The sequence below is a fragment of the Cibotium barometz genome, chromosome 16 (genome assembly GCF_041138505.1).
Source record: "Cibotium barometz isolate CiBa-2024 chromosome 16, ASM4113850v1, whole genome shotgun sequence".
NCBI classification, from domain to species: Eukaryota; Viridiplantae; Streptophyta; class Polypodiopsida; order Cyatheales; family Cibotiaceae; genus Cibotium; species Cibotium barometz.
In genome coordinates, this window is record NC_141061.1 from 59,023,766 (window position 1) to 59,048,917 (window position 25,152).

Sequence of the window (25,152 nt, forward strand, 5' to 3'; positions counted from 1 at the left end):
CATTGAGTTGTCTCGTGGTGAGACATTGCATCATTTGGGGAGGTCACATGCATCGGGGCCACATATTCATAATACACATGCCATTGTGCCTCTTGAAACATCTTTGATTGCCCATGAAGCCCATGCAGAGAGGGCTGCCCTGTTGGATAAGGGGAAGAGAAAAAGAGAAGAACATGTACCACATCCCAAGAAGCTCAAGGAGTTCAAGGCAGGGGACAAGTCCATGAAATTTGATGCCTTTCATGGCGAGTATGATGCCTTTCATGGAGAGTATGATGCCTCTAAGATGCTAGCTTTTGTGGCACAGTTTGACATTGCTTTTAGTGATGAGGACTTCACTGAGAAGTCCAAAATTCATCATGCAAGCATGTCCTTGAAGGGGACAGCTGCCCATTGGTGGAGCATTGAAAAGACCACCAAAGATCCCATTTGCACTTGGAAAGAGTTTAAGGACAGATTGTATGCCCAATTTTTGCCTCCTAATGTGAAGCAAACTCTCACTCAAAAGTGGGATAGACTTGAGCAAAAAGATAATGAAAGTGTGCAACAGTATGTTAATAAGTTTTGGAAAGTGTTGCTTGAGGTAACTCCCTTTATGCAACTCTCCGAGGATGAAAGAAAGAGGAAGTTTCGCTCTGGATTGCAACCAGCTTATCGTTCGGGCATTGAATTGCATCCGAAACAAGCAGCTCATAGCATCTGCTCTTGCTATGGAGCAATTGGTGCTTAAAATTAAGCAAGATCAGGGGGTTTCAAGGGCAAAGAGAGGGCTGTCCCAAACCTGCAAACAGGTGGACAGCCACCTTAAAAGAGCTTTTAGGAAGCCCAAGAGGGTGGTAAAACTGAAAGAACCCCATCCAAAGACATTGCACCCAAGAAGAACAAGTTTGGCTTGGCCTCTAAGCAAAGGGAGCAATATGCCAAAGAGAGGAAATGCTTTTCTTGTGGTAGTAAAGAGCACATGTTTAGGCAATGCCCTACTCGCAAGCAAAAGCATGAGGACAAGCCATCAAAAGCAAATGTGCATGCCATACCCGATGTGCAGGGTACCACCGAGCATGATGGCAAAGAGAGAGTGGTATGCAAAGCTTGGGGACAAATCAAGGATCAGCCCACCCTATTCATGTTTGATGATTGTGCAACAGATAATTTCATCTCTACACAGATGGCAGCCGCCTTGGGCATAGAGGTTGGGGACATGGGACCCCAAATTGAAGCAGAGGCAACTTTTGTGGACAAAGAGGTACAGGTCATGCCTCTTATTGGAAAGAAGAGCATTCATATACAGGGTTATTTGGATCATGGGCATTTCTTGATTGCTCCACTCAATGGATGTGATGTATTACTTGTGTAACTCGCGGCGGTGCCCAGGGAACTAGGGTCTTTGACACACTTGTTGATACCATCAATGCATATTAAAACATTTAAACATGGCCACAGCCTTAACACATATCTACATCACTTTGCATAAAACATAAAGCTGGACAAAACATCCACAAATGCTAAAAATGGAGCTTGCACATGTGACACCACATAGAGGCCGGAATGGGCCGACCCCCCCCCTTGGAGTATTTTATTACCCAAGGAGACTAATATCATGTACAAGCTTTGAGCGCCTAACTCTCCCCACGGGAGATGCAGGATTATCTATATACAAATGCCATAACACAGCCCAACACGAGGTAACCAAGCCGGAACATAGGCTGTAGAAATGCCTAGCCAATAATATAATCCATATACCTCCGTGTGGGTACTGATTCTTCCCCAAAAACCACGGGTCTTCATGCAATAGAGCTAGTACAGCAAGTACAACTCTCCATTCAACCGCCGGTACAACAGGTACAATGGTTGGTACAGCTGGTATAGTGGTTGGTACAAGAGGTACATCAAGTACAAATGTTGGTACAACATGTATAGTGACTAGTACAACAGGTACAATGGCCGGTACAGCAAGTATAGAAGCTGGTATAGCCGATACAATGGGTGGTACAGTAAGCACAAGTACAAGGACTGGTACAGCCAGTACAATGGCTGGTATAGTAGGTACAAAGGTCGGTACAACAAGTACATTGGCTAGAAATCATAATAAATGATTAAATACCCTTGCCTTAAGTATTTCTTCGCGATGGAAGCCTCCAAAACAGTTCCCAACAGCTGGTATTCTTCATGGGCAGCCTTCAAGAAAGAGAGAAAGAGAGTAACCATCCTTAGGGTAGCCTGTAACGGTGGCAGAGGCTAGTGTGCAGCAAGAGAGCCTCCATTAATGAAGAGAGAGGGCTCCAATTTATAGATTTGGGCCTCCCATGAGCTAAAATGGCAAGAGAAGGCTACAATGACAAGTGGAGAGCCACACAATAGCTGAAGTGACAAGTGTGAGGCCACTTGTCTCACTTTGATCCACTTTCTAACAAGTGTCAGGCAACTTGTCTCACTTTGGTCCACTTTCTTGCCACATGTCTCAATCTAAGAGATGGGTTCTTCCATAAACTTTATCTCTAAAAATATCCCAACTGGTAGACATTCTGTCATAGGCACTTTGCCAACTCTTGGTATCTGCTCAATTCCAGATGTAATGACGCGAACAGAATTTCCATCGGAGTCGGGCCAAAAATAGCAACTCTCCTAAATTTTAGGAGTGTGGTCCTTTGTATTCTAGGATAATTCTCCATTCCCAAAGCTTGTACTTTCTAAATATTTAGACATCCTGGAGTCCACCAGACCTCTTTCATACAGGGAAATGTCCAGGCTGGTGACAACTTGGCAAGCCTTGGCATCATCGGCTTGAGCGTCGTAAAGAATATAAAACCAGCAGGATCACTTCTTGCCTGTCAAGAAAACCATAAAAGTTGATCATATGGTGAAGCTTTTTCTTGCTCACATCTTCAAGCATCATGGTATGCCTAAGTCCATTGTTGGGGATAGAGATCCCAGGACTACGAGCCTCTTTTGGAGGGCTTTATTTGATAACATGGGCACTAAGCTTGAGTTTTCATCAGCATGTCACTCCCAAACGGATGGCCAAAGTGAAGCTGCGAATATAGCCGTGTATGATTTGTTGAAGTGTTATGTGGCAGATCAAAAGAGTGCCTGGGAGAAGTATCTTCCACTTGTAGAGTTTGCCTACAACAACACAGTTCATGCCTTCACAGAAAAGGCCCCGTTTGAGATTATTTATGGGAGAGTGGTCTTGCCACCCATCCTTCGTACAAAGAATGAGATTTTTGTAGCCGATGAGTATGTGCGTGACTTGGATGTAGCCTTTGCTCAGGTGCGGACAGCCATTGCAAGGTCACAAGACAAAGCATAAGAGGGTTGCTGATAAGCATAGAAGGGATATGCAAGTCAAGGAAGGTGATTGGGTATTTGTGAAATTTGAGAAAGCTAGGCGTCGGAAGAGGCCATGAGACGAGAGGGATCATATCTAGAGCTTTCTACCCGATACTATGGACCCTTTAAAGTGGTTGACAAGATCAATGAAGTGTCCTACAGGCTTGCTTTACCCAGTCATTGGAAGATTCACAATGGTTTTCACGTGAGTCTTTTGTGGAAATATGTGGGGCCAGATCTAGAAGAGCTTGTCACAGAAGATCCACCTGAGATCGATGAGCTTGAGGAGATACTCTAGCCAGAGCAGATTGTATTTCACAAGGAGAAAAAGTTACTACATGGGAAGCTTTCCAGGCGATACCTTGTGAAATTTAAAAATTATTTGCCAATTGATGCAAAGTGGGTAGACGAGGATTATTCTGCTGACTACCCTCAGCTTCTGCAGGTATATCTTGAGGCTTGTCAGTTAAGGACAACTATTTAGAAGCCCGGGGGGATGTCACCATTTGGTCCATCTCCATTTCTGGAGCCACTTCTATGGGACTGTCACTCCATAGAGGGGCCAGATTTGTGCCATGTTCACATGGGGCCAGGCCGGTGTGCCATGTGAAAGGGCCTGCCTTTTGGTGTCACATGGATGGGAGCTAGATTTGTGCCACTCATGTGTGACCTGCTTCGTGCTTTATGGACGGGAGCCTATTGGTGCCACCCGTGTATGGCCAGGATGGTGTCTTACCTATGGGATTGTCACTCTATAGGAAGACCAGGATATATATTCATATTTTTGTCGCGCTAGTTTTGTGCCCGAGAGGAACTTTTTGTACAAGTTTCATGAAAGGGAGATTTCGTCCATTACATGTGCACATGCATTTATGACTGCATGCATAGACTTGTTTTCGCATGATTTGTTTGCGTGTGTTTGCCTGTTTTGCCGTGCCAGTACACTGGACAGGGACGTCCCAGTGTATCGTGGGAGTGCTGCTTGCTGACACATTGGTGTGGCGTGTGTAAGTATTGTCATTTTGTCCCTTTTAAAATATAAAATCCATAAGCTATGGTTAACTTTAATGTTTATAAGCTAATGTGTTCACACACATTTAAAAAAAGGGGTTGGACATTTTCTTGGATGGTGCCATAAGTGTTAAATAGGTATTAAGGTTTTATAACCTTTGAAAAAGGTTTTGCATGAAACATTTAATATTCTTCCCACGTGGGTGGTGGCCGCCTACTTTCTCTCCATCGCCTGCTGATTTCTGCTCTGTACCCGCCTGCTGCCCACCTGAATTGTACCTGCTGCCCGTGTGCTGTACGGCTGCTGTACCTACTAAACCTGCCTGGAGCTGCTGCCCATGTGCTGAATCTGCCGTTGTACCTGCTGCGAGTACTGTACTTGCCCTGTACCTTGCTGATTGTACTTGTTGCAAGTACTGTACCTGCCATGTACCTGGTTGATTGTACCCTGCTGCAAGTAGTGTACCTGCCCTGTACTTGCACATGTATGTTGTACCTGTTGTACCTGAGTTGTACCTACTGTACTTCTACGTGTATTGTACCTGTTTTTGGTTTGTTTGTTTTTAGTGTTTCTCTTCTTTCTTCTTGGGCTTATGTCGGAGGGGCTTTCAGAGGGGCTCATTTGTCCTTTCGCCCCCTTCCATTTCCTCTTTGTATCTTAGGCGATGAGTAGTTTCTTGGCCACCCACGGGACTAGGCTGCAAGTTCTTCGTCTCCCCATTTGCTCATAGGAGGAGCTTCTAGAACTTGAGTTTGCAGATGATACGACCACCTAGCTCTTAGGAGAAGAGGGGAATCTTCAAAGATGTGTAGGAAATGGAGGTTTTCTACTTGGCCTTGTGGAGCTTATATCAACTAGGACAAGTCATGTGGTTGTTGGGTTGGATCCTCACCTACCCTGGCTTGGAGACCTATGGAGTCGTTTCCCCATGGCACCTTGGTTAGATATTGGGATGTTAGGTGAGTGATACGACCACCTAGCTCTTAGTAGAGGAGGGGAATCTTCAAAGATTTGTGTAGGAAATCGAGGTTTTCTACTTGGCCTTGTGGAGCTTATATCAACTAGGACAAGTCATGTGGTTGTTGGGTTGGATCCTCACCTACCCTGGCTTGGAGACCTATGGAGTCGTTTCCCCGTGGCACCTTGGTTAGATATTGGGATGTTAGGTGAGGATTGATATCTTGCTAGAGCAGCAACTTGTCCCTCTTCTTCTGGGCATTTGGAAGAAGCTTCTTTACTGGAGCACCGCCCGTTCTCCCTCACTGGGTGCGTGGTGGTGCTCTTGGGGACTATGTGGTGCGTCTCCTCTTGTTGGGCATTCTCCCCAACGTGCCTTGATCAGGTGCAGAGGCTGATGCAGAACTTTATTTGGGCAGGGATAGACGATCGTTGTACGCATGTCAAGGTGGCCTCGAGGGTTATTATCTGGCCTTGTCATCATGGTGAATTGGGCATCATTGATCTAACGATCCAGAGGAGAGTCCTCTTGGGCAAGATTGTCGTCCATGGCCTTTAGCCAAGGGGTGAGCCCTAGAAGGCTTTCCTCATGCAGATTTCAGCCGCCACGCTGTTTCTTGGTGAACCCTGGATCCCGAGTGTGCGGTGGATCTTCACGGAGGCGTGAGCGTGCGGCCTCAACATCTCCTTCAAGGACCATTCCCTGCCAGTTTGATTAGAGCTTGGGGCCACCTCAAGCCAGCCCTCACCTAGTTTTGACCTCTGACAAGGAGAGACTTTGCCAGCCATTGATTTGGAATCTCCTCTTTAGCATGCCCACTTGGGCACTCGCTCTTGCATTGCATGGGGGGCCCTCAACACTTTAGTCTTTGGGAGAGTGGGCCAGTTTTAGGAGGCTCCCCCAGAGACATAGGACACACGCCATGCTAGAATTCGAGGCCGTGATGAGATCACCCATGTCATCAACTCAGCCATCCCCCCAATTGGCGGACCCCTATTAGGATCTTGCCTCTTGGGAGCAATTAGGTGCTTTCACTTGCCGTGATATCCCTCTAGCAATCCTTGGATTAGATGGGGGGCCCACACTCATCTTCTCGGTTATTCTCTAGGGGCTGGCTCACCCTCTCCCCCTCAGAGGATTACAGTTGTGGATCTCCTAAGCGGAGGTAGCTCTATTAGATATTACTGGGAATGAGCGTACCAAGAACAAGTACGAAGATAAGGACACCCCATAAGTGAAATAAGAGGGTGTTCCCGTACGCGGGAAAAAACCTTCTAGCGAGGGAAAAGTGCCGCGGCTGGTCCTATAGTGTTCACACACAACCATAACATAGATATCTGCATTTGAGACGAGTCCACTTTGCCTTTGCCTTTCGAGAAATAGGTGTTGGGAGATGAGGGTTTTAGAGAAACAGTGAACACACACACAGAGATGTACACAACAGCAAACTCTCAAGAGAGAGAGAGTGAGATGATCGGTACTCAAAGTAGATAGATACAAGATGTGTGGAGCAAGGGAGTTGACTCCACAATATCATAATACAATCAAATAAGTGTGGTGTCCTTTCACACCTAATATCCAAGGGGAAAAACCCAAAGGGAGAAAAGTGTCCTTGGTTAGCCCATGTACACATGTGGCACTTCTCATAGCATATGTGGCAAAACTCATAGCATATATGCCATTAAACCCCCCTGTATAGTGGCAATATGAACCCGTACAAGGTCGATAGCAGATCACTCTTTTGTAGGAGAGTAAGCCTAAAGCTTTGCGGAAAGTTTCAAACTTCTCTGGAGGCAATGCCTTTGTGAATAGATCTGCAACATTGTCCTGTGTAGAGCAATAAGATAATGTGATCTCCCTTGCATGAATCCTCTCTTTGACATAGTGAGAATGAATCTCTATGTGCTTAGTGCGTGCATGAAACACTGGGTTTCGTGCCACAGCTATAGTACTTTGACTGTCAGTGAGTATGGTGGCGGGTGTGTGCTGACACTCATGAAGATCAGTCATCAATCTTCTCAGTCACTCACAACTTATTGTGGCCGTAAAGGCTGTCCTGTATATATATGAGGCAACCCATTGCTTTGTTGTAAACACTCGTATCAAAAGACTCTCCAACATCATACATGCTCAATTTCAGCCCTGGCTCCATCGGAGTATAGATGGGCTTACAATCTTGAAACCCGAATTTGTGCAACAGTTTTTGAATGTACTTCGATTGGTGTATATAAATTCCGACATGTGTCTACAGAAATTGTATGTCCAAATAATAATGCAACAATCCCAAATCTATCATCTCAAATGACGAATGCAATTCACCTTTGAATGCTAAAATTTTATCCATGTCATTCCTAGTTAGCAACTGCACTTAGTAGCTTTGTCATCAAGCTTACCTCTCAACTGTTGAGGTACATGTGCATATGCTATACATCCAAAAACTTTTAAGTGATCAACTTTAGGTTTCCTTTCATGCAATGCCTCATATGGCGTGATGGTTTTCGATGCTTTGGTAGGGCATCTGTTCAACACATGTGTAGCACACATTGTTACCTCCATCCAGAATTTGTGGGGCAATCCTTTGCCTTTAACTATGCATCTAGTCATTTCCATCAAAGACCTGTTCTTTGTCTCAGCAATACCATTTTGTTGAGGAGAATATGGCATCGTGCATTGATGCTTTATGCCTTTCTCTGCCATAAATGCTTTGAAAGCAATGGACATGTATTCCCCCCCTCGATCTGGACGGAGGGTTTGCACTTTGCAACTTGTTTGATTTTTAGCTTGTGCCACAAAATGCTGAAAACATGCAAATACATCAGATTTGGCCTTCAAAAGATACACCCATGTAAATCTGGAGTAGTCATTGATAAAGGTTACAAAGTATAGATGCTTTCCAAAAGATGGTGTCCTCATAGGACAACACACATCATTGTGCATAAGCTGTAATTTGCGGACAGTTCTTGTTGATCCATCTTTTGGAAATGCATTTGTGTGCATCTTACCCAATATGCACCCTTCACATACATGTTTTGGTGGCAGCTCTACATGAGGCATATTATGTACCATAGTATGCCTTTGCAATAGCATCAAATTGCCATAATTCACATGCCCAAACCTGTTATGCCACAATTCTGCCTCATGCATGGCAGGTGTAAGAGTGGTAACCACATGAGCATCATGCTCTCTCCTGTCAAACCTATCAAGCTGATATAACCCATGGTACAATGTGCCGGAAGTGACCAATGCATAGCCACCTTCACGGTCTTTCACTGTGCATTTGTCGTCCTCAAAGTTGACTACATATCCTCTTTTAGCAAAAGAGGAGGTGGACAACAAGTTCTTCTTAATCCTCGGCACATACAATACATCTGAAAGACATAAGTTTGCACCATGTGCTATTGTGAGGATCACCTCACCAACACCCTGAACTGGATAAGAGGAATTGCTTGCACATGTTACCTGCTTGCCTTCTGGGGCAGCAATAAGCTTCTTAAACAAATCCCTCCGAGAGGTGATGTGTTTAGAAGCACCACTGTCAAAATACCATGTGTCGTGTGTTTCATTGACACTGAGAGACATATGCTCGAAAGATGCATCATAATTGCAAGTGATGAAAGTCCACTCAACCTGCATAAGATTTACATATGCATCATCTTTCCCTGTAGACGATGAAGAAGAATCTACAGCCATGCCGCTTTCCTTTTTCTTCTCCTTTGCAAGCCTCTTTCTGCACTATTTGAAGTAATGATCTGGCTTCTTGCAGTGTGACATTTGTCCTTCTTTTTGGGCTTGCCTCCATCATTTTTAGCCTTTTGTGAAGACTGTCCCGAATCAGCCTTTGGTTGAAAACTGTGGTTGGCATTTCCCTTGCCCTTGTCTTGGGTAGTAAAAGCCCCATCACCACGCATGCTAGAAGATTTGTTCTTCCGATTCTGCTCCTCATGTAGCAACAAACCAACCAACTCTTCAAACAAGATTGGTTCAGAGGTACCCCGCATAGATAGAGCGAGCGATGTGTGGAAATTCAAGTAGGTTTCTGGCAAAGATGATAGTGTTTTGGAAACCAACTCCTTCTTGGAAATGACCTCATCAATGTTGAGCAACTGCTCTCGAAGATCGTGGATCTTCGTACAATGATCAGCCATACTATCACCTTCATTCATGTCTAAGTTCTCAAGCCCTTGAATGTTGCAATGAAGCAATGAATTCACGAAAGCCCTTTGATTTGAATCAAAGAACAGTTACTTGATTTTGAAGGGTTGCTGCAGGCACTTTTGGCGTTGACTTTCCGTCGATTGGAGTCTGGCTGTGCACGAAGCGGCAGCGGTACTCACAAATAGCCATGCTCTGATACCATTGTTGGGAGATTAGTGTTTCAGAGAAACAATGAACACACACACAGAGATGTACACAACAGCAAGCTCTCAAGAGAGAGAGAGAGAGAGTGAGATGATTGGTACTCAAAGTAGATAGATACAAGATGTGTGGAGCAAGGGAGTTGACTCCACAATATCATAATATAATCAAATAAGTGTGGTGTCCTTTCACACCTAATATCCGAGGAGAAAAACCCAAAGGGAGAAAAGTGCCCTTGGTTAGCCCATGTTTACATGTGGCACTAATCATAGCATATGTAAGGAGTAACCTGTAAGGTCTCCAGACTCTAGAGACCACACCCAAGGATTATCTAACCTAGAACTGAAACCCTATTGAAGTTTCATAGACCCGACAATCCGAGCGCAACACTTGTGTTGAGAAGAGGCGGGAGAAGAGGGGGATGACGGACACAAGAGGAAGAGGGTGGCGAATGTCAAAGGGGGGGAGACGAGAAGGATGTTGGGACTAGGAATTAATCACAAGGGTTTAACAATAGTGATTAAGCAAGAGGGCACGAGATTAACTTGAAAGACTAGGCATACACATAACATTATAATAATGTTCCTTTTATAGGAGAGACCTCCCTTTACAAGGTGTATCTATACGTTGCCACCACATATGCTACCACCACACTTGTGTTGAGAAGACGTGGAAGAAGAGGGGGAGGACGGACATAAGAGGAGGAGGATAGCGAATGACAAAGGCGGAGAGATGAGTGGCAGATGTTGGGACTAGGAATTTATCACAAGGGTTTTACCAGAGTGATTAATCAAGAGGGCGCGAGATTAACTTGAAAGATTGGGCATACACATAACATTATAATAATGGTCTTTTTACAAGAGGGATCCCCCTTTACAAGGTGTATCTATACGGTGCCAGCACATATGCCTCATGTCAAACCATGATGCCAAGTGTCCCTAAAGGTCTCACCTACATACATCATTTCTTACATAAGATACTCGTAAGTGGTTGTTGGCTAGAAAGCTTGGCTATCCTGGATGAGGTTTGTTGCATCTTCTTCTTGCTACTTCTCGTCAGAGGTAGAGGTAGCAGAGTTGCTGATTCATCTTCAGTCTTCAGCTTGGTAAGTCGTTTATGACACTCGTTGATGTAGTGCCCACGCTTGTGGCATCAATGACATCTTTCTTTCTTGTTGGTGTTGTTACCAGTCATCTATTGTCTGTATATATACACCAGGGCCTTTGTTGGTGTGTCCGCCCGATTTAGGTGTTTTCTCATTTTTCCCCACTTTCCATATTTTTCCCATTTCATTCTGGGGGTGGGAGGGCTGTCGGCTACTGGTGGATTCTCTCCCGATTGCTGTCCAGCACTTGGCCGACTGCCCTTGTACTGGCCAACTGCACCCTCTGCTGGTCGTGGGCATTTATTGCTCCTGTCGGCTGTTTATTGCTGGCCGACCAACAGCATGGGGCCATATATAATGGCCCCTTGCCCCCCACACTCTACATATTGTATTGTGGGATTTTCTTATGTATATAGCAGAGTTATACACAGGTACACTCATTTGTCTCATAGGCCGAGTTCGGTCTTTTGGAAGACGTTAATAAAATCTCTCTCTCTCTCTCTCTCTCTCTCTCTCTCTCTCTCTCTCTCAATTCTGCGTTTTTTCTGCTGTGCACTTGCTCTTGGTGTTTTCAGATCTTGTCTTCATTTTCGCTGCATATACTTACATGGTATCAAAGCACTAGGCTCTTGAAAGATCATGGGAATTGTGTGAGCAAGAGGGGGGTTGTTTGTAGTGCTGATTGGAGGACTGTTTTGGGCCGTACGGGAAGAGAAGCAAGCAAAAGGCGGGCCGTGTTGCTGGAGAGCCACTTGCAAGTTTAGTTCTTCATTTTTTCCCACCCACCCTCCTTTTTCAGTTACACCCCCGCAATGGCAGATTTACTTGAGATGGCAGAGAAGCACATGAAGATCCCGACACTCCCCACGTTCGCGGTGGACCGTTAGTTGGACGGAAACAACTACTGCATATATGGAAGGTAATGATGGAATCTGTTTTGGAGTTTTATGACTAGACTGATTTCATTGTTGTTGGGGTTTCACGGCCGGAGTTAGAGGAAGGGGAGTTACCCTCTATTTGGAAGGAACGGGAGGCACAGGCACAGGCACAGTTACGCGATCGTGTCAATGCTAGAGTCCGTTCTTTCATCTTCCTTAATTGCACACCACAGGTGATCAATCATATAAAACATATGACATTGGCGAGAGGTATTTGGCAGCATTTGGCTTCTCTCTACAACAGGGTATCACCCATGAAGAGAATCTCCTTGGAAGTTTAAAATCGACCGATTTACGTGTTTTCTCATTTTTTCCCACTTTCCATATTTTTCCCTATTGTTCCCATTTCATTCTGGATGTGGGAGGGCTGTCGGCTACCTCTGTGTGTTGGCCGGTTGGTGGATTCTCTCCTGATTGCTGTCCAGCACGTGGCCGATTGCACCCTGTGCTGGTCGTGGGCATTTATTGCTCCTGTCGGCTGTTTATTGCTGGCCGACCAGTAGCATGGGGCCATATATAATGGCCCCTTGCTCCCCACACTCTACATATTGTATCGCGGGATTTTCTTGTGTATATAGCAGAGTTATACGCTTCTCTCTCTCTCTCTCTCTCTCTCTCTCTCAATTATGCGTTTTTTTTGCTGTGCACTTGCTCTTGTGTTTTCAGATCTTGTCTTTATTTCTGCTGCATATTCTTACATTGTATTAGAGCACTAGGCTCTTGAAAGATCATGGGAACTTCGTGAGCAAGAGGGGAGCTGTTTGTAGTGCTGATTGGAGGACTGTTTTGGGCCATACGGGAAGAGGAGAAGCAAGCGAAAGGCGAGCCGTGTTGCTCGAGAGCCACTTGCAAGTTTAGCTCTTCATTTTTTCCCACCCACCCTCCTTTTTCAGTTAGGCAGATTTACTTGAGATGGCAGAGAAGCACATGAAGATCCCGACACTCCCCACGTTCCCGGTGGGGAACCAACTATTGCATATGGAAGGTAATGATGGAATCGGTTTTGGAGTCTTATGACTAGACTGATTTCATTGTTGTCGGGGTTCCACGGTCGGAGTCAGAGGAACGGGAGTTACCCTCTATTTGGAAGAAACGGGAGGCACAGGCACAGTTACGGGACGTGTCAATGCTAGAGTCCGTTCTTTCATCTTCCTTAATTGCATGCCACAGGTGATCAATCATATAAAACATATGACGTTGGCGAGAGGTATTTGGCAGCATTTGGCTTCTCTCTACAACAGGGTATCACCCATGAAGAGAATCTCCTTGGAAGTTCAAAATCACCCGATTCAGGTGTTTTCTCATTTTTTCCCACTTTCCATATTTTCTCTATTGTTCCCATTTCATTCTGGGTGTGGGAGGGCTGTCGGCTACCTCTGTGTATTGGCCGGCAGGCATAGTTGCATTCAAACGCGTTTGATACGCGAAGCAAACGTTTACAAACGTTTGAAAAAAAAAACGTTTGAAAAAAATTTCAAACGTGGACTTTTTTGGGGGTTTTTTTTAACGCTTCGTCGCCCATCGCATCTCTTGCGCCCCCGCCCACCGTCTCTCTCTATTTCGCCCCGCCCATCGTGTCAAGGGAGTCGAGCGTATCTCTCTTGCAAGTTGCGCCCACTCTCTCTCGAGTGACGAATCTGCCCGCCCATCGTGTCTTGAGTCTAGACTCTCTCGAGTCTCTCTCTTGCTCGACTGTGCAGGCACAGCAGGTTGAGGCAGCCCTGCACAGTGCACACAGCCGGGCAGCCCATCTCTCTCTCTTGCGTGATTGTGCAGGCACAGCAGGCTGAGGCAGCCCTGCACAGTGCACACAGCCCATCTCTCTCTCTTGCGTGACTGTGCAGGCACAGCAGGCTTAGTCAGCCCTGCACACAGTGCACACAGCCCATCGATTCTCGAGCAGCAGTCTTTCTCTACTGAAATTTGAAGGCCCAGCACTGCCACTCGCCAGCAAGCAGCAGCAAGCACCTTCCACTGGTGGGACTCAGCAGGTGGGAGTCGGGACTCGGGACGAATATACAGGTAAGTTGGTAACAGGGTTTTAACTTGTGCAAATGGGACGAAAGCGCAAAGCTGAATGGGAGCATGTGTCCATTTTGAAAACAACTGAAAAAGGCCAGACTACATGTAGATGCAAATATTGTGGGCACACTTGGGATGGTGGTCCATCGCGAATAAGGGCACATATTCTTGGTTTATCAGGTCATGGTGTGGGAAAATGTAATGCTGCACCCCAAAATGTAAAAGATGTATGTCGCAGATTGCATGTGGGTGGAGTGCAAGACTCCATGGCAAACATTGATGCATGCGTATCTGATTTGGGAGAGGCTTCTCATGGTAGTGTCGATGTACATGCATCAAATGTTGCAAGTGGTATTGGGCCTTCTAGCTCTCAACAGCACGTGAGCAGAAAGAAGGTGTCAAAGACACAGGGTGCTCTAGCTAAAGCTTGGGATGTACAAGCACGAAAAGAGGCAAACATTGCTCTTCGTCGCTTCTTCTATGCGGAAGATGTTCCTTTTTGGAAAGTTAGAAGCCCATATTTTCTTGACATGGTGAAGGCAATTGGGCAAGTTGGGCCAAGCTATAAGCCTCCCTCATATAACAGCTTGCGTACAAAAGAGCTTGTGGATGAAGTCAAATGCGTTGATCGTGACTTGCTAGACATTAGAGAAAAGTGGAAGAGATATGGATGCAGCATTGTTTGTGATGGATGGTCAGATGCAAGGCGCAGGCCAATTATCAATGTAATGGCTACATCCATATATGGGTCTGTTTTCATAAAAGCAGTTGATACAAGTGGGGAGTTCAAATCTGGCGAGTATATTTTTGGCATCTTGAAAGATGTAATCCTTGATATTGGCCCCGATTATGTAGTGCAGGTGTGTATGGATAATGCCTCAAATTGTTTGCGGGCTGGTGATTTGATCGAGCAAGAGTGGCCTAACATCTTCTTCACTAGATGCACTTGTCATTGTTTGGATCTATTGTTGGAAGATATTGGCAAGCTTCAATGGATTGCTCCTATTTTGGCTCAAGCAAATCTAATTGTGACATTTGTTACACGGAAGCACACAATCTTTGCTTTGTATCGTCAATTTAGTAAAAAGGAATTATTGAAGCCATCGATGACGCGCTTTGCTTACTCTTTTATAATGCTGGTGAATTTATTGGATGACAGATGCTACAATGGGTTGCGTCGTATGGTTGTTAGTGAAGCTTGGACAAGGAAAAAGGTCTCACGTACCGTGAAAGGCTTGGATGTGGCTAACATTATATTGGGTGCAAGCTTTTGGCAGGAGGCTAAAGTGATTGTGAAAATTTGTGCACCTATTTTAAAGATCCTTCGTCTTGCAGATAGAGAAGGCGCCACCATGGGTCTCATGTATGAGATGACAGATCGCATGGTTGAGAAGCTGCAGGTTGTAGGAGGAGTGGATGCAAATAAACTGCAAGACATTAAGAATCTTAGTGTGGATAGGTGGGATATGATGCATTCACCTTTACATGCTGCAGCCTATGTTTTGCATCCTATTTGGAGAGCTAAGAATCTTGGTGGTGACAGAGAGGTGCATGAAGGTTGGATGACTGTCATGGAGAGATATACAAAATATGATGTGGATATGCAAGGTGTTCTATGTGATGAACTTGACACTTATAAGTCCGAAGCAGGTGCATTTGCTCGTGCTGTGGCTAGAGATGAGAAAAGAATGCATCAAGCTGTCAAATGGTGGGAAACATTTGGGGCCCAGACACCCAAATTGCAACAGCTGGCTATAAGGGTGCTCTCACAAGGGACTTGTGCCTCCCCATGTGAGAGAAATTGGAGCACATTCTCTCTTATCCAAACAAAGAGAAGGAACAAGTTGCTTCCAAAAAGAACAGAGCATCTTGTATACATTCACACCAACCTTCGCCTTATCAACAAGATCAAGCAAGGAGGCTACGAAAAGATGGAGGTCACATTGGAAATGATTAACAAGGAGAATGATGATGATAGATTTCTTGCATTGCAAGAGACACAAGAAGAGGAGCAAGAGGATGTTGTAGCCTCATTATCGCATACGGGGGCAAGCAGAAGTGATATCGTTGGCACCAGTTCCCTTGGTGAGCATGATGATGATGATGATGATGATGATGATGACGACGACGATGATGATGATGATGATGAGGAGGAGGAGGAAGAAGGGGAGGATGACTCTATTTCAGAGAATGATCTATCATGATTCATTTAGGTGAAGACTCGCGTAGAGTCTAGTTTGTATGAGTCATGACCATCTCCCCTTCCTTCCTTGTTGTTTAGTTCTGTAGTTGCCAGGGCACTTTTTACCTTCTTTAGGAGGGGTTTTTTCCCCTGGCTTTATCATTTTGTATCAGCTGGCTTTTGTTCTCTAGAGTCTAGACTCTACACTAGTCACTCTAGAGTCTACACTGCAGTTTGAACTTTGCGCAGTGCACAATGCGCATTTCAATTTTCAATTTTCATTTGCTTCAATTCAATTGCTAGTTTTGAGGTGCTTCATGTTATGATGTTTTAATGTTCAAGTAAATATGGATTTGTTTAAAAAATGCTAAAAAATTAGGGTTGCGTTTGATTCAGGTCAAGGGTTTGAATCAAACTCGTATCATACTTTCATACTCGTTCGCGTTTGACGTTTGATTGACGTTTGAAAAAACTATGCCGGCAGGTGGATTCTCTCCTGATTGCTGTCCAGCACCTGGCCGATTGCACCCTGTGCTGGTCGTGGGCGTTTATTGCTCCTGTCGGCTGTTTATTGCTGGCCGACCAGCAGCATAGGGCCATATATAATGGCCCCTTGCCCCCCACACTCTACATATTGTATCGCGGGATTTTCTTGTGTATATAGCAGAGTTATATGCTTCTCTCTCTCTCTCTCTCTCTCTCTCTCTCTCTCTCTTTCTCTCTCAATTATGCGTTTTTTCTGCTGTGCACTTGCTTTTGGTGTTTTCAAATCTTGTCTTCATTTCCGCTGCATATTCTTACATTGTATTAGAGCACTAGGCTCTTGAAAGATCATGGGAACTGTGTGAGCAAGAGGGGAGTTGTTTGTAGTGCTGATTGGAGGACTGTTTTGGGCCATATGGGAAGAGGAGAAGCAAGTGAAAGGTGGGCCGTGTTGCTGGAGAGCCACTTGCAAGTTTAGTTTTTCATTTTTTCCCACCCACCCTCCTTTTTCAGTTACACCCCTGCAATGGCAGATTTACTTGAGATGGCAGAGAAGCACATGAAGATCCCGACACTCCCCACGTTCCCGGTGGACCGTCAGTTGGACGGAAACAACTACTGCATATGGAAGGTAATGATGGAATCTGTTTTGGAGTCTTATGACTAGACTGATTTCATTGTTGTCGGGGTTCCACGGCTGGAGTTAGAGGAAGGGGAGTTACCCTCTATTCGGAAGGAACGGGAGGCACAGGCACAGTTACGGGATCGTGTCAATGCCAAAGTCTGTTCTTTCATCTTCCTTAATTGCACACCACAGGTGATCAATCATATAAAACATATGACGTTGGCGAGAGGTATTTGGCAGGATTTGGCTTCTTTCTACAACAGGGTATCACCCATGAAGAGAATCTCCTTGGAAGTTCAAAATCGCCCGATTTAGGTGTTTTCTCATTTTTTCCCACTTTCCATATTTTTCCCTATTTCCCATTTCATTCTGGGTGTGGGAGGGCTGTCGGCTACCTTTGTGTGCTGGCTGACTAGTGGATTTTCTCCCGATTGCTGTCCAGCACCTGGCCGACTGCACCCTGTGCTGGTCGTGGGCATTTATTGCTCCTGTCGGCTGTTTATTGCTGGCCGACCAGCAGCATGGGGCCATATATAATGGCCCCTTGCACCCCACACTACACATATTGTGTTGCTGGATTTTCTTGTGTATATAGCAAAGTTATACGCTTCTCTCACTCTCTCTCTCTCTCTCTCTCTCTCTCTCTCTCTCTCAATTCTGTGTTTTTCTGCTGTGCACTTGCTCTTGGTGTTTTCAGATCTCGTCTTTGTTTCCGCTGCATATTATGACAGGTGTCACCCTGAGACGAGTCCACTTTGTCTTTTCCCCTGGAGAAGCAAGCTTGATCTTCTCTACTAGCATCTCCTAGCGATTTGTTCTTCCTTGTCTGCTCTTCTTGAAGAGTAACCTGTTAGGTCTCTTGAGACCACCCTCAAGGATTAACTGGCCTAGAACTGAAACCATAACGAGGTTTTATAGACCCGACATCATCATACTAGTGTCCCATACCACTAGGACGAACCACCCACCTTACAGCTCCATGGCCACGAGATCTTGTACGCTTCCTTGGTAGCCCCAAGCCACTGCATGAGTACTTGACCTCTTTTCTAATAAGTGACCCCAAGGTCACTTATATAGTAATAAACCGGGCTATTATTGGTCCTTGCTTTATTTATAAGCTTTTAGCTGCAAGCTATTAATTATAAGCTCTAAGTCAATCTAAACGTGATCTTGCTAGCATCCTTAGTCCATGTTTGAACCTTGCAGGTCCCCACGTCCCAACTAATCCCTTAATCTTAACCCTGATTCTTGGTTAGCACATGTCCCTAGTCCTAATTCTAGGCTTGTTGAGACGTAACATGCTTCCATCCTTCTTTTCAATTTGCATAAGGAGACAAGCCTATGTGAGAGAATCCTCGGATTCGAACATGTGTCCGTCATATCTACTCAAGTCTACTACCTCTTACCTATGAAAATTGTAAGTCGATTGTGCTACAAAGATCCAATTGCTGACCAACTTTCGTCCACGAGCTAAATTACGAAGTGCAACAAGCTCTACCGTAGCAGCCCTAGATAGCACAAGTCAACTATCATACCAAATGGCATCTTGCATTAGTTGTCGGCAAACACTAGTTGGCTAATGCACAACCAAGTCCTAGTGCCATGTACTTCTAGTACAAGATCTCTCTTGTCTAATCCTCATCTTAGACTGAACAGAGATTGTGTTTCCACATATAACTACTAAATACTCACGTCTACTTTAGGGCAAGCAAAACTCCCCATCAACTTCCATGTACGTCCTATGTCCATGGGTTACACCCAATCGAAAGGCATAAAATCCAAAGTCGTGGAATCAAAATAACCCCGTGGAACTACATCCACCTTGGAGTATTAAACGGTCCAACCGTCAACTGGTCTAGACATTATTGGAATGTTGTCGCCTCATGTTGACTGTGTGCTTGGAAAAATATGATATATATATAATAATTAGCCTTAGTCCGCTCTCATCCCTCCAACACCCTTTGGGTGAGTAGGCAACTGGAGGAGGTTATGGGGGAGGGGGGGGAGAGGACTCTCCCGCCATGTCTGAGGTGGTTCCTTTCATTGGGCCAACAGTGGTATCAAAGCGCTAGGATTTTGATTGTGCTGGTCTTTGTCGCTAGCTCCTCAGTGTTTGCTGCTCTGCTTATGACATGCTTAGAGCTACAAAGCTCCCAGGGGTGGCTGCCGGTGGGTTGAGGTCACGTTGGGGCCTGTGTTGCACTCAGGTGAGCCTGCTACTACTGGGGTCGATGCCAGGTCGGGGTCCTGTGCCTGCCTCTGTCCATGGTTGAAGCGGAGCTGTGTGCTCACTGACCAAAACAAGGGGGACATTGGAATGTCGTTGCCTCACGTTAACGCGTGGCTGAGCTATATCCCACATGTTGACTGTGTGCTTGGAAAAATATGGTGTATATATAATAATAATAATAATAATAATTATTATTATTATTAGCCTTAGTCCCCTCTCATCCCTTCAACACCCTTTGGGTGAGTGGGCAACGGGATGAGGTGATGAGGGAGGACTCTCCTGCCATGTCTGAGGCAGTTCCTTTCATTGGGCCAATAGACATTCAGTCTAACCGAGAAGTCCCAAGCTTCTCATCTCTCTATGTACTTTTGAGGAGTCTCATGCATCAATATCATTTGGCTAATATAAGGGACATGCCAATGCTCAGACAACCAAGAAAGTTCTTATCTTGTTGTAACTCAAAGACTAGCACTTCTCCTCACAGTTACCAGAGGTTAATTATGCCAAAGCATAGAGTATCCGAGACAAGAAACCGATGAAGTATCGAGAGATCCTTCGTAAGAATATAGTATGACGTCCCATACCACTAGAGCACACCCCATATAAAACCCATGTTAAGCATGATCTCGTAGGTGGAATGGCCCACTTTCTCCCCTACAACCCAACCTTGAAGCAACTGTCACCATTTGGTCCCTTCACCAATCTTGATGTGAACGGGGATTTTCCACAGAAGAAAGCTAGAGCATTTTTATTGGCATGGTTTGGCCTGAAAAGATGGCCATACTGCAAAAACAGCATGGCATTTTATTCACTAAAGTGACTTATAATTTTTATAAGTTGGTGTGTTCACATATCATTAAAGAGAAGAAAAGTTTCTACGGGGGGCTGGCCGTTCTGGCTCAGTGCGGTGTTATTGTATTATTTATGGTTCTTCCGCTATGTTATGATGCTTTGTCTTTGGTATTTGAAGTGTTGGTCTATTATTGTCATTCCGGAAGTCCCTTCCCTACTTGTGACAACAATAGTTCCTCTATGAGCACCGAGGTGAAACCTTAGGTCAACTTGAGGGTCAATCTAATCCATGCAAAGTCAAGGATGAAAGATACCACCATGTTCACATCCCAATCCATGTCCTTGGCTCTTGTGGTTAGCTCGATTGGTTGTCTATAAGCCATCCGGAAACTTCGGCCTAGGCATCCTAGAGTATGACCATCACCACAAGACTTCCTAACTCGGCATCCCGTCTTGGGTTAAGTCGACACCCAACAAGACTGCCTCCCACCTGCCACCCAATGGCTATCCGGATAACACCAAAGGTTCATGGTGAAGGACCTCTAAAAATTAAAGACTATTAATTAGGGGTTTTACAAACAAAGTATAAAAAAGTACTTGAAAACAAGCATCACGACATAGGGTCTGTGAAACCAACAAGAGTGATTAAGTAGGCACGAGATTAACTTGAAAGACTGGGCAAAGAGCTTCTTTTGCAGTGGCTGCAGGCTCGGGCTCCCCCAGCAGGGGGCGTTTGGGCACCAGAGATACGATGGATCTTCATAGAGATGAGGAGGACAGGCCTCAGTAGAGGATGGGAGGACAGATTTGCCTTGAGCATCCTGAGAGCTTGGGAGTTGCTGAGACCAGGGCTCTCTCAGAGACCTCCTTCTTGTGTTGAGGAGCGGGCCAGACAGTCGCTCATCTGGAGCCCAGCGGTTCGCACAGAGCAGGGTCATATGCTGGGTTCTCGGCCTCGTTTAGCCTGGGGACTGTTGGCTGCAGGCCCAGCACGTAGTTTTGGAGATTGACAGGCCTTTTGCAGCCTCCCAGAGGAGATCCAGGTGGAGAGGCTGAGTCACTTCAGAGGGGGGTTGATTATGAGGGATGACATTCAGGAGGCACTCACAGAGGAGTGGTTCACGCCTCTCGAGCTAGTGGCCCCACGGTGGATGGGAGCCTTTACACAGTTGGAGATCCTGATTGCTGTCAGAGCTTGCACTGTGGTTCACTTGGAGGGCCCGGTGTTTCGGGGCCTTTGAGGGGAGACTGGAGCCACCAGCAGAGATTGTTTGGGGGATTTGGTAGGAGTTGATCCACACCCTGCGAGGACAGTATGACCGCATCTGGGGCGACTCGGATGAGGCGATCTTGCGGCGCCAGGCTTTTCACATTACTTGGCGCAGCGGCCCCTTCTATACTCTACAGGCGGGGTCCCCCCGTTGGCACTACAGGCCACGTGTTTGGCTTTTCCCCCCTCCTATTGTATGATATAGCCCCTCAGTTCTTTGTACTGATGCTTGTACTTTTCAGCACCTAGGGAGAGTCTCCCTGGCTGCCTTGTTTTGTTCTCTGCTCTGTTTTCTTATGAGCAGGAGAGGATCTTTTGTAGCCCTACGGGCGGTTTTTATATAACTAATGAAAGGATCTTTTCTCGGGAAAAAAAAAAGGCTGCTTGTGTGAACATGGTTGACGGATGCCTTGCTGCCTCACACACGGCTGGTCACCTCTCGATTTCCATGTCAGCCTCGGGTGCTGGAAGCTTGTGAACGGCCCTAAATGAAAGAAGCAAAGTGTTTTGAAGCTTCCGATGATGTCTGCCCAAGTGCAAGTTTACAAGATCATCATGGTTGATATGTGCCACTTCAAATTGTTGCCACGATGTAACTGCTTCATGCAGATGCTGGATGGAAACCTGAAATATGATTGATCCAATCATATTCTATTCCAAGTGGAGATGCTGTACCTCTATAACCCTGCAAATGCCATCACCGTAAGCATAATTGCATTAATAGTTTTTGCTTCCATGGACAACCAAGCACATTCCAACAGGTTAGTGCCTTTTCTTGCAAATGCCCTCAGTGATGTGTATATGATTCTCTTTTCACAGTTGTATCTTGCAATAGGAGTCATACAGAACCGCATTCATGCGCGCACTTACTGATAGTTAAGGATCTTAAGTGAATTTTCTGCTGGTGCATATTTGTCTTGTGTATCAGCTAATTGCTATTCATGTGTGCAGATTTCTCATCGCTGTGAGACTCATGAACTGCAGCGATTTCCTGTGTTGCGCAGAAGGATTGAGGAGGTTATGTCCAACTTTTTACGGGAAGGTTTAGCACCTGCAGAGACTATGATATGCCATCTTATTGAAATGGAGGTGCGTCTCTTTCTACTCCCATTTTTCACCTTACACTTTCTGCAGCTGCAAATGTCCTTATGCTTTTGCTTGATGTGCAGATGGATTATATCAATACTTCACACCCTTCCTTTGTTGGTGGCAGCAAAGCTGTGGAGGCAGCTTCTCAGCATAATCGCGGCACTAAGGTGTCAGTTCCTACCAAGGTTTGCTGACTTTTTATCTGATGGAGCTTTTTCTGCTTTGTTTTGTTTTGGAGTTCTGAGTTGTGGTAATCCAGCATGATGTGCTTCTGAATGCATGTTCCAGGATTCTCCTGAATGGAAGGATACACCAGCGGAGAGAGTTTCTGTAGCAGTGCATTCTGAGAAGGGACCCAAATCAAGAGCCATTTTTGCAAGGACATCTGCACCAGGAGTTGTTGCTGATCATGTTCGTAGGTTTTTGGATGGTTGAATCTTTGTTGAGTTATATTGAAACTTGTGGAGGCCTGAAGTGAAGCTTGTTTCATCTTCCAGGGATTTAGAACCGCAAGCATTCTCTCTGAAAGCAACAGTTCTGCAGGTGGGAATAATTATTCATCCAAAGGTTGTGTGGTGTTAGTCAGTTTGTCTTTGTTTTTGTGACATGTCACCAAAGCCTTTGAGTTTGGTTTGTTTTGAAAAGCTGGTACTTCTGGTGGAAGCTGGGGCATTTCATCTATTTTTGGAGGAAGTGACGTTCGCACCAACGGCAAGGATAGCGCTGTCAGTAAAGCTTTGAACGAACCTGTGCCCAACTTGGAGCCTACATTTGCAAGTATTCAACTGAAGCAGGTCAGTCTCTTGTAAGATATGGATATAACAAGATTTGGATGACACATGTTTGTGCATTACTCCTCGATAGTGATTTATATGACTTATGCTAAACTAAGCATGTATATCCATTTACAGCCCCCTGCTGTGCTAAGAGCATCTGATGCCCTATCAGAGCAAGATTCGATAGAGATATCGGTCACAAGATCTCTGATCAAGTCTTACTACGATATTGTCAGGAAGAATGTCCAAGATGCTGTGCCTAAGGCAATTATGCACTTTTTGGTAAGGCCGCCTCTCAGCTTGAGCAAGCAAAGAATGCAGGTTTGAAGATTCTGGTAATGAGTGCTACATTGGCTTGTGTGTATTCTAGGTGAACCATGCTAAACGTGAGCTTCACAGCATATTCATCAGAAAGCTCTACAGGTGCTCCACAGGCATTCAGAGTCTTGATTTCCCACTTACAGTTTGTAGTTTTGGGAGTGCTTTGAACTTTGATATTTTGCTATGGATTTAGGGAACATCTTTTTGAAGAGATGCTTCAAGAAAGAGAGGACGTAGCAGTGAAGAGAAAACGCTGTAAGGAGGTTCTTCGTGTTCTACAGCAAGCTGCTTATGTAAGTCTCAGTGTACTCTGCAAGCACACATTTGGAAAGAGCTGAGAAATGTGCTCCTGCTGGAATTACCCTTCAAAAGGACTCGATCAATCGCTCAAAACATTTAATGCTACTTGCAGACATTGGAAGAGCTACCTTTGGACTATGAAGTTCCTTCTACCAGGGCAGCAAGTGTGACAGATGCCACCGGCTTACCCCCTTCATTGGCTAAAGCTTCTGGTATTGCACCTTCGTTCTACTCCATGGCCAATGGTGATTTGCATGGGTCGGGACCACACAGTCCAAGTGCTGCATTTATGAGTTCGCCTAAGAGCAGCAAGTCCAGGAAGTCTTATCTTTCCGGGGAGCAATCGTCACCATTCAACAGTAGCTACAGCCTTCATCCGAATGGTATTGGAGATGCTGGAGTTGCGTATCCTTCTATTCATACGTAGGCATAATAAATTCACATCATACCCAAAAAGATGGATCAAATGGCACAAGCATGAAAGGGGAATGGGTACCATTGCAGTCCATAAGTAGGTCAGCATAATATGTTGGTCCATTTTCAGATTTTCCAATGGGGTTGTGCTTTTACCCAGTCTTGATGTACTTTTTTGCTGCATGCAAGTAAAGCTACAAAGATGAGGGTAAATAAAAGTAGTACTCTTTGAGCTGTGAAATAGTTCTTTTATGCTCAAGAGGGTATTTGCACACCTTAAGGTGACTGGGTGGTGGCCATGAAATCAGAAGGATGGCCGTCCAGGCGCTGCCTTTCCTTGCTCGTCCTCTGTGACTGATGTATACATGCAATTTGTTTTAATTCTTTGCAAATTCTTTTTGGTGGAGGCATTTTTCCCTGCTAACAAGTAGCCTACCGGTTCTATCAGGACTCCTGAGACCATCTACTTCCAAACGGCTGTGATAGTTTAGGTTTTTTCCTTGGGAGAGGTGTAGACGTCTGCATTTGTTTTTGTGGTGTGTCATCCATTTCACTGTGGTAAGTGGCAATCTCACATGTTACTAAGCTTGTTCATCTACCAGAGACTTTGTTTGCCTTGTCATTGTAAATGTGCCACCAAGGTATGGCGCTTATCTTTTCCTGTCAATGGCCCTTTGTTCATTGTTAATGGGAGCTCCGCGACAATTATAAACAAGAAACTGCATAAACAGTAAGGCAACCCTCCATCCCTTCGTGAGTCTGTTTACCATAATTATGTAGCAGTAAACCAGTACGGTTACGTATACGCATTACGCAACATATGGGCAGCTTATATACCCAGCCATGGTCCCATATACCTTAAGAGTGAGACTGGATGTAGCCCTTGAGTATGCGATTTCTATATAAAGGATCAGCTTGCTTGTCATGTTCCATGCAATATGGAGAAATATCC

The 25,152-nt window shown here is 45.2% G+C and overlaps 2 protein-coding genes across 2 annotated transcripts in view; both read left to right on the top strand.

The window, feature by feature from the left end:
• The window catches only part of LOC147630795 (dynamin-related protein 3A-like), a 63,021-nt gene extending 38,371 nt beyond the window's left edge, over positions 1 to 24,650 (top strand). The window contains exons 12-20 of the mRNA XM_086810781.1: positions 22,252 to 22,389; positions 22,470 to 22,574; positions 22,678 to 22,800; positions 22,887 to 22,932; positions 23,035 to 23,183; positions 23,301 to 23,447; positions 23,536 to 23,588; positions 23,680 to 23,779; positions 23,899 to 24,650. Of these exons, the coding sequence (XP_086666907.1) occupies positions 22,252 to 22,389; positions 22,470 to 22,574; positions 22,678 to 22,800; positions 22,887 to 22,932; positions 23,035 to 23,183; positions 23,301 to 23,447; positions 23,536 to 23,588; positions 23,680 to 23,779; positions 23,899 to 24,213 (1,176 nt within the window). The 3' untranslated portion in view covers positions 24,214 to 24,650. The remainder of the gene's footprint in view (positions 1 to 22,251; positions 22,390 to 22,469; positions 22,575 to 22,677; positions 22,801 to 22,886; positions 22,933 to 23,034; positions 23,184 to 23,300; positions 23,448 to 23,535; positions 23,589 to 23,679; positions 23,780 to 23,898) is intronic.
• Positions 13,101 to 16,370, top strand: LOC147630796 (uncharacterized). Its single transcript, XM_086810780.1, has one exon. It carries the CDS (start codon positions 13,751 to 13,753, stop codon positions 15,920 to 15,922), a length of 2,172 nt encoding a protein of 723 aa, XP_086666906.1. The 5' UTR covers positions 13,101 to 13,750; the 3' UTR covers positions 15,923 to 16,370.
• Positions 24,651 to 25,152: the final 502 nt, after the last annotated feature.

Excerpts from the sequence above, each read along its gene's own strand:
- LOC147630796 (XM_086810780.1), top strand. The coding sequence starts at position 13,751 with ATGGGACGAAAGCGCAAAGCTGAATGGGAGCATGTGTCCATTTTGAAA.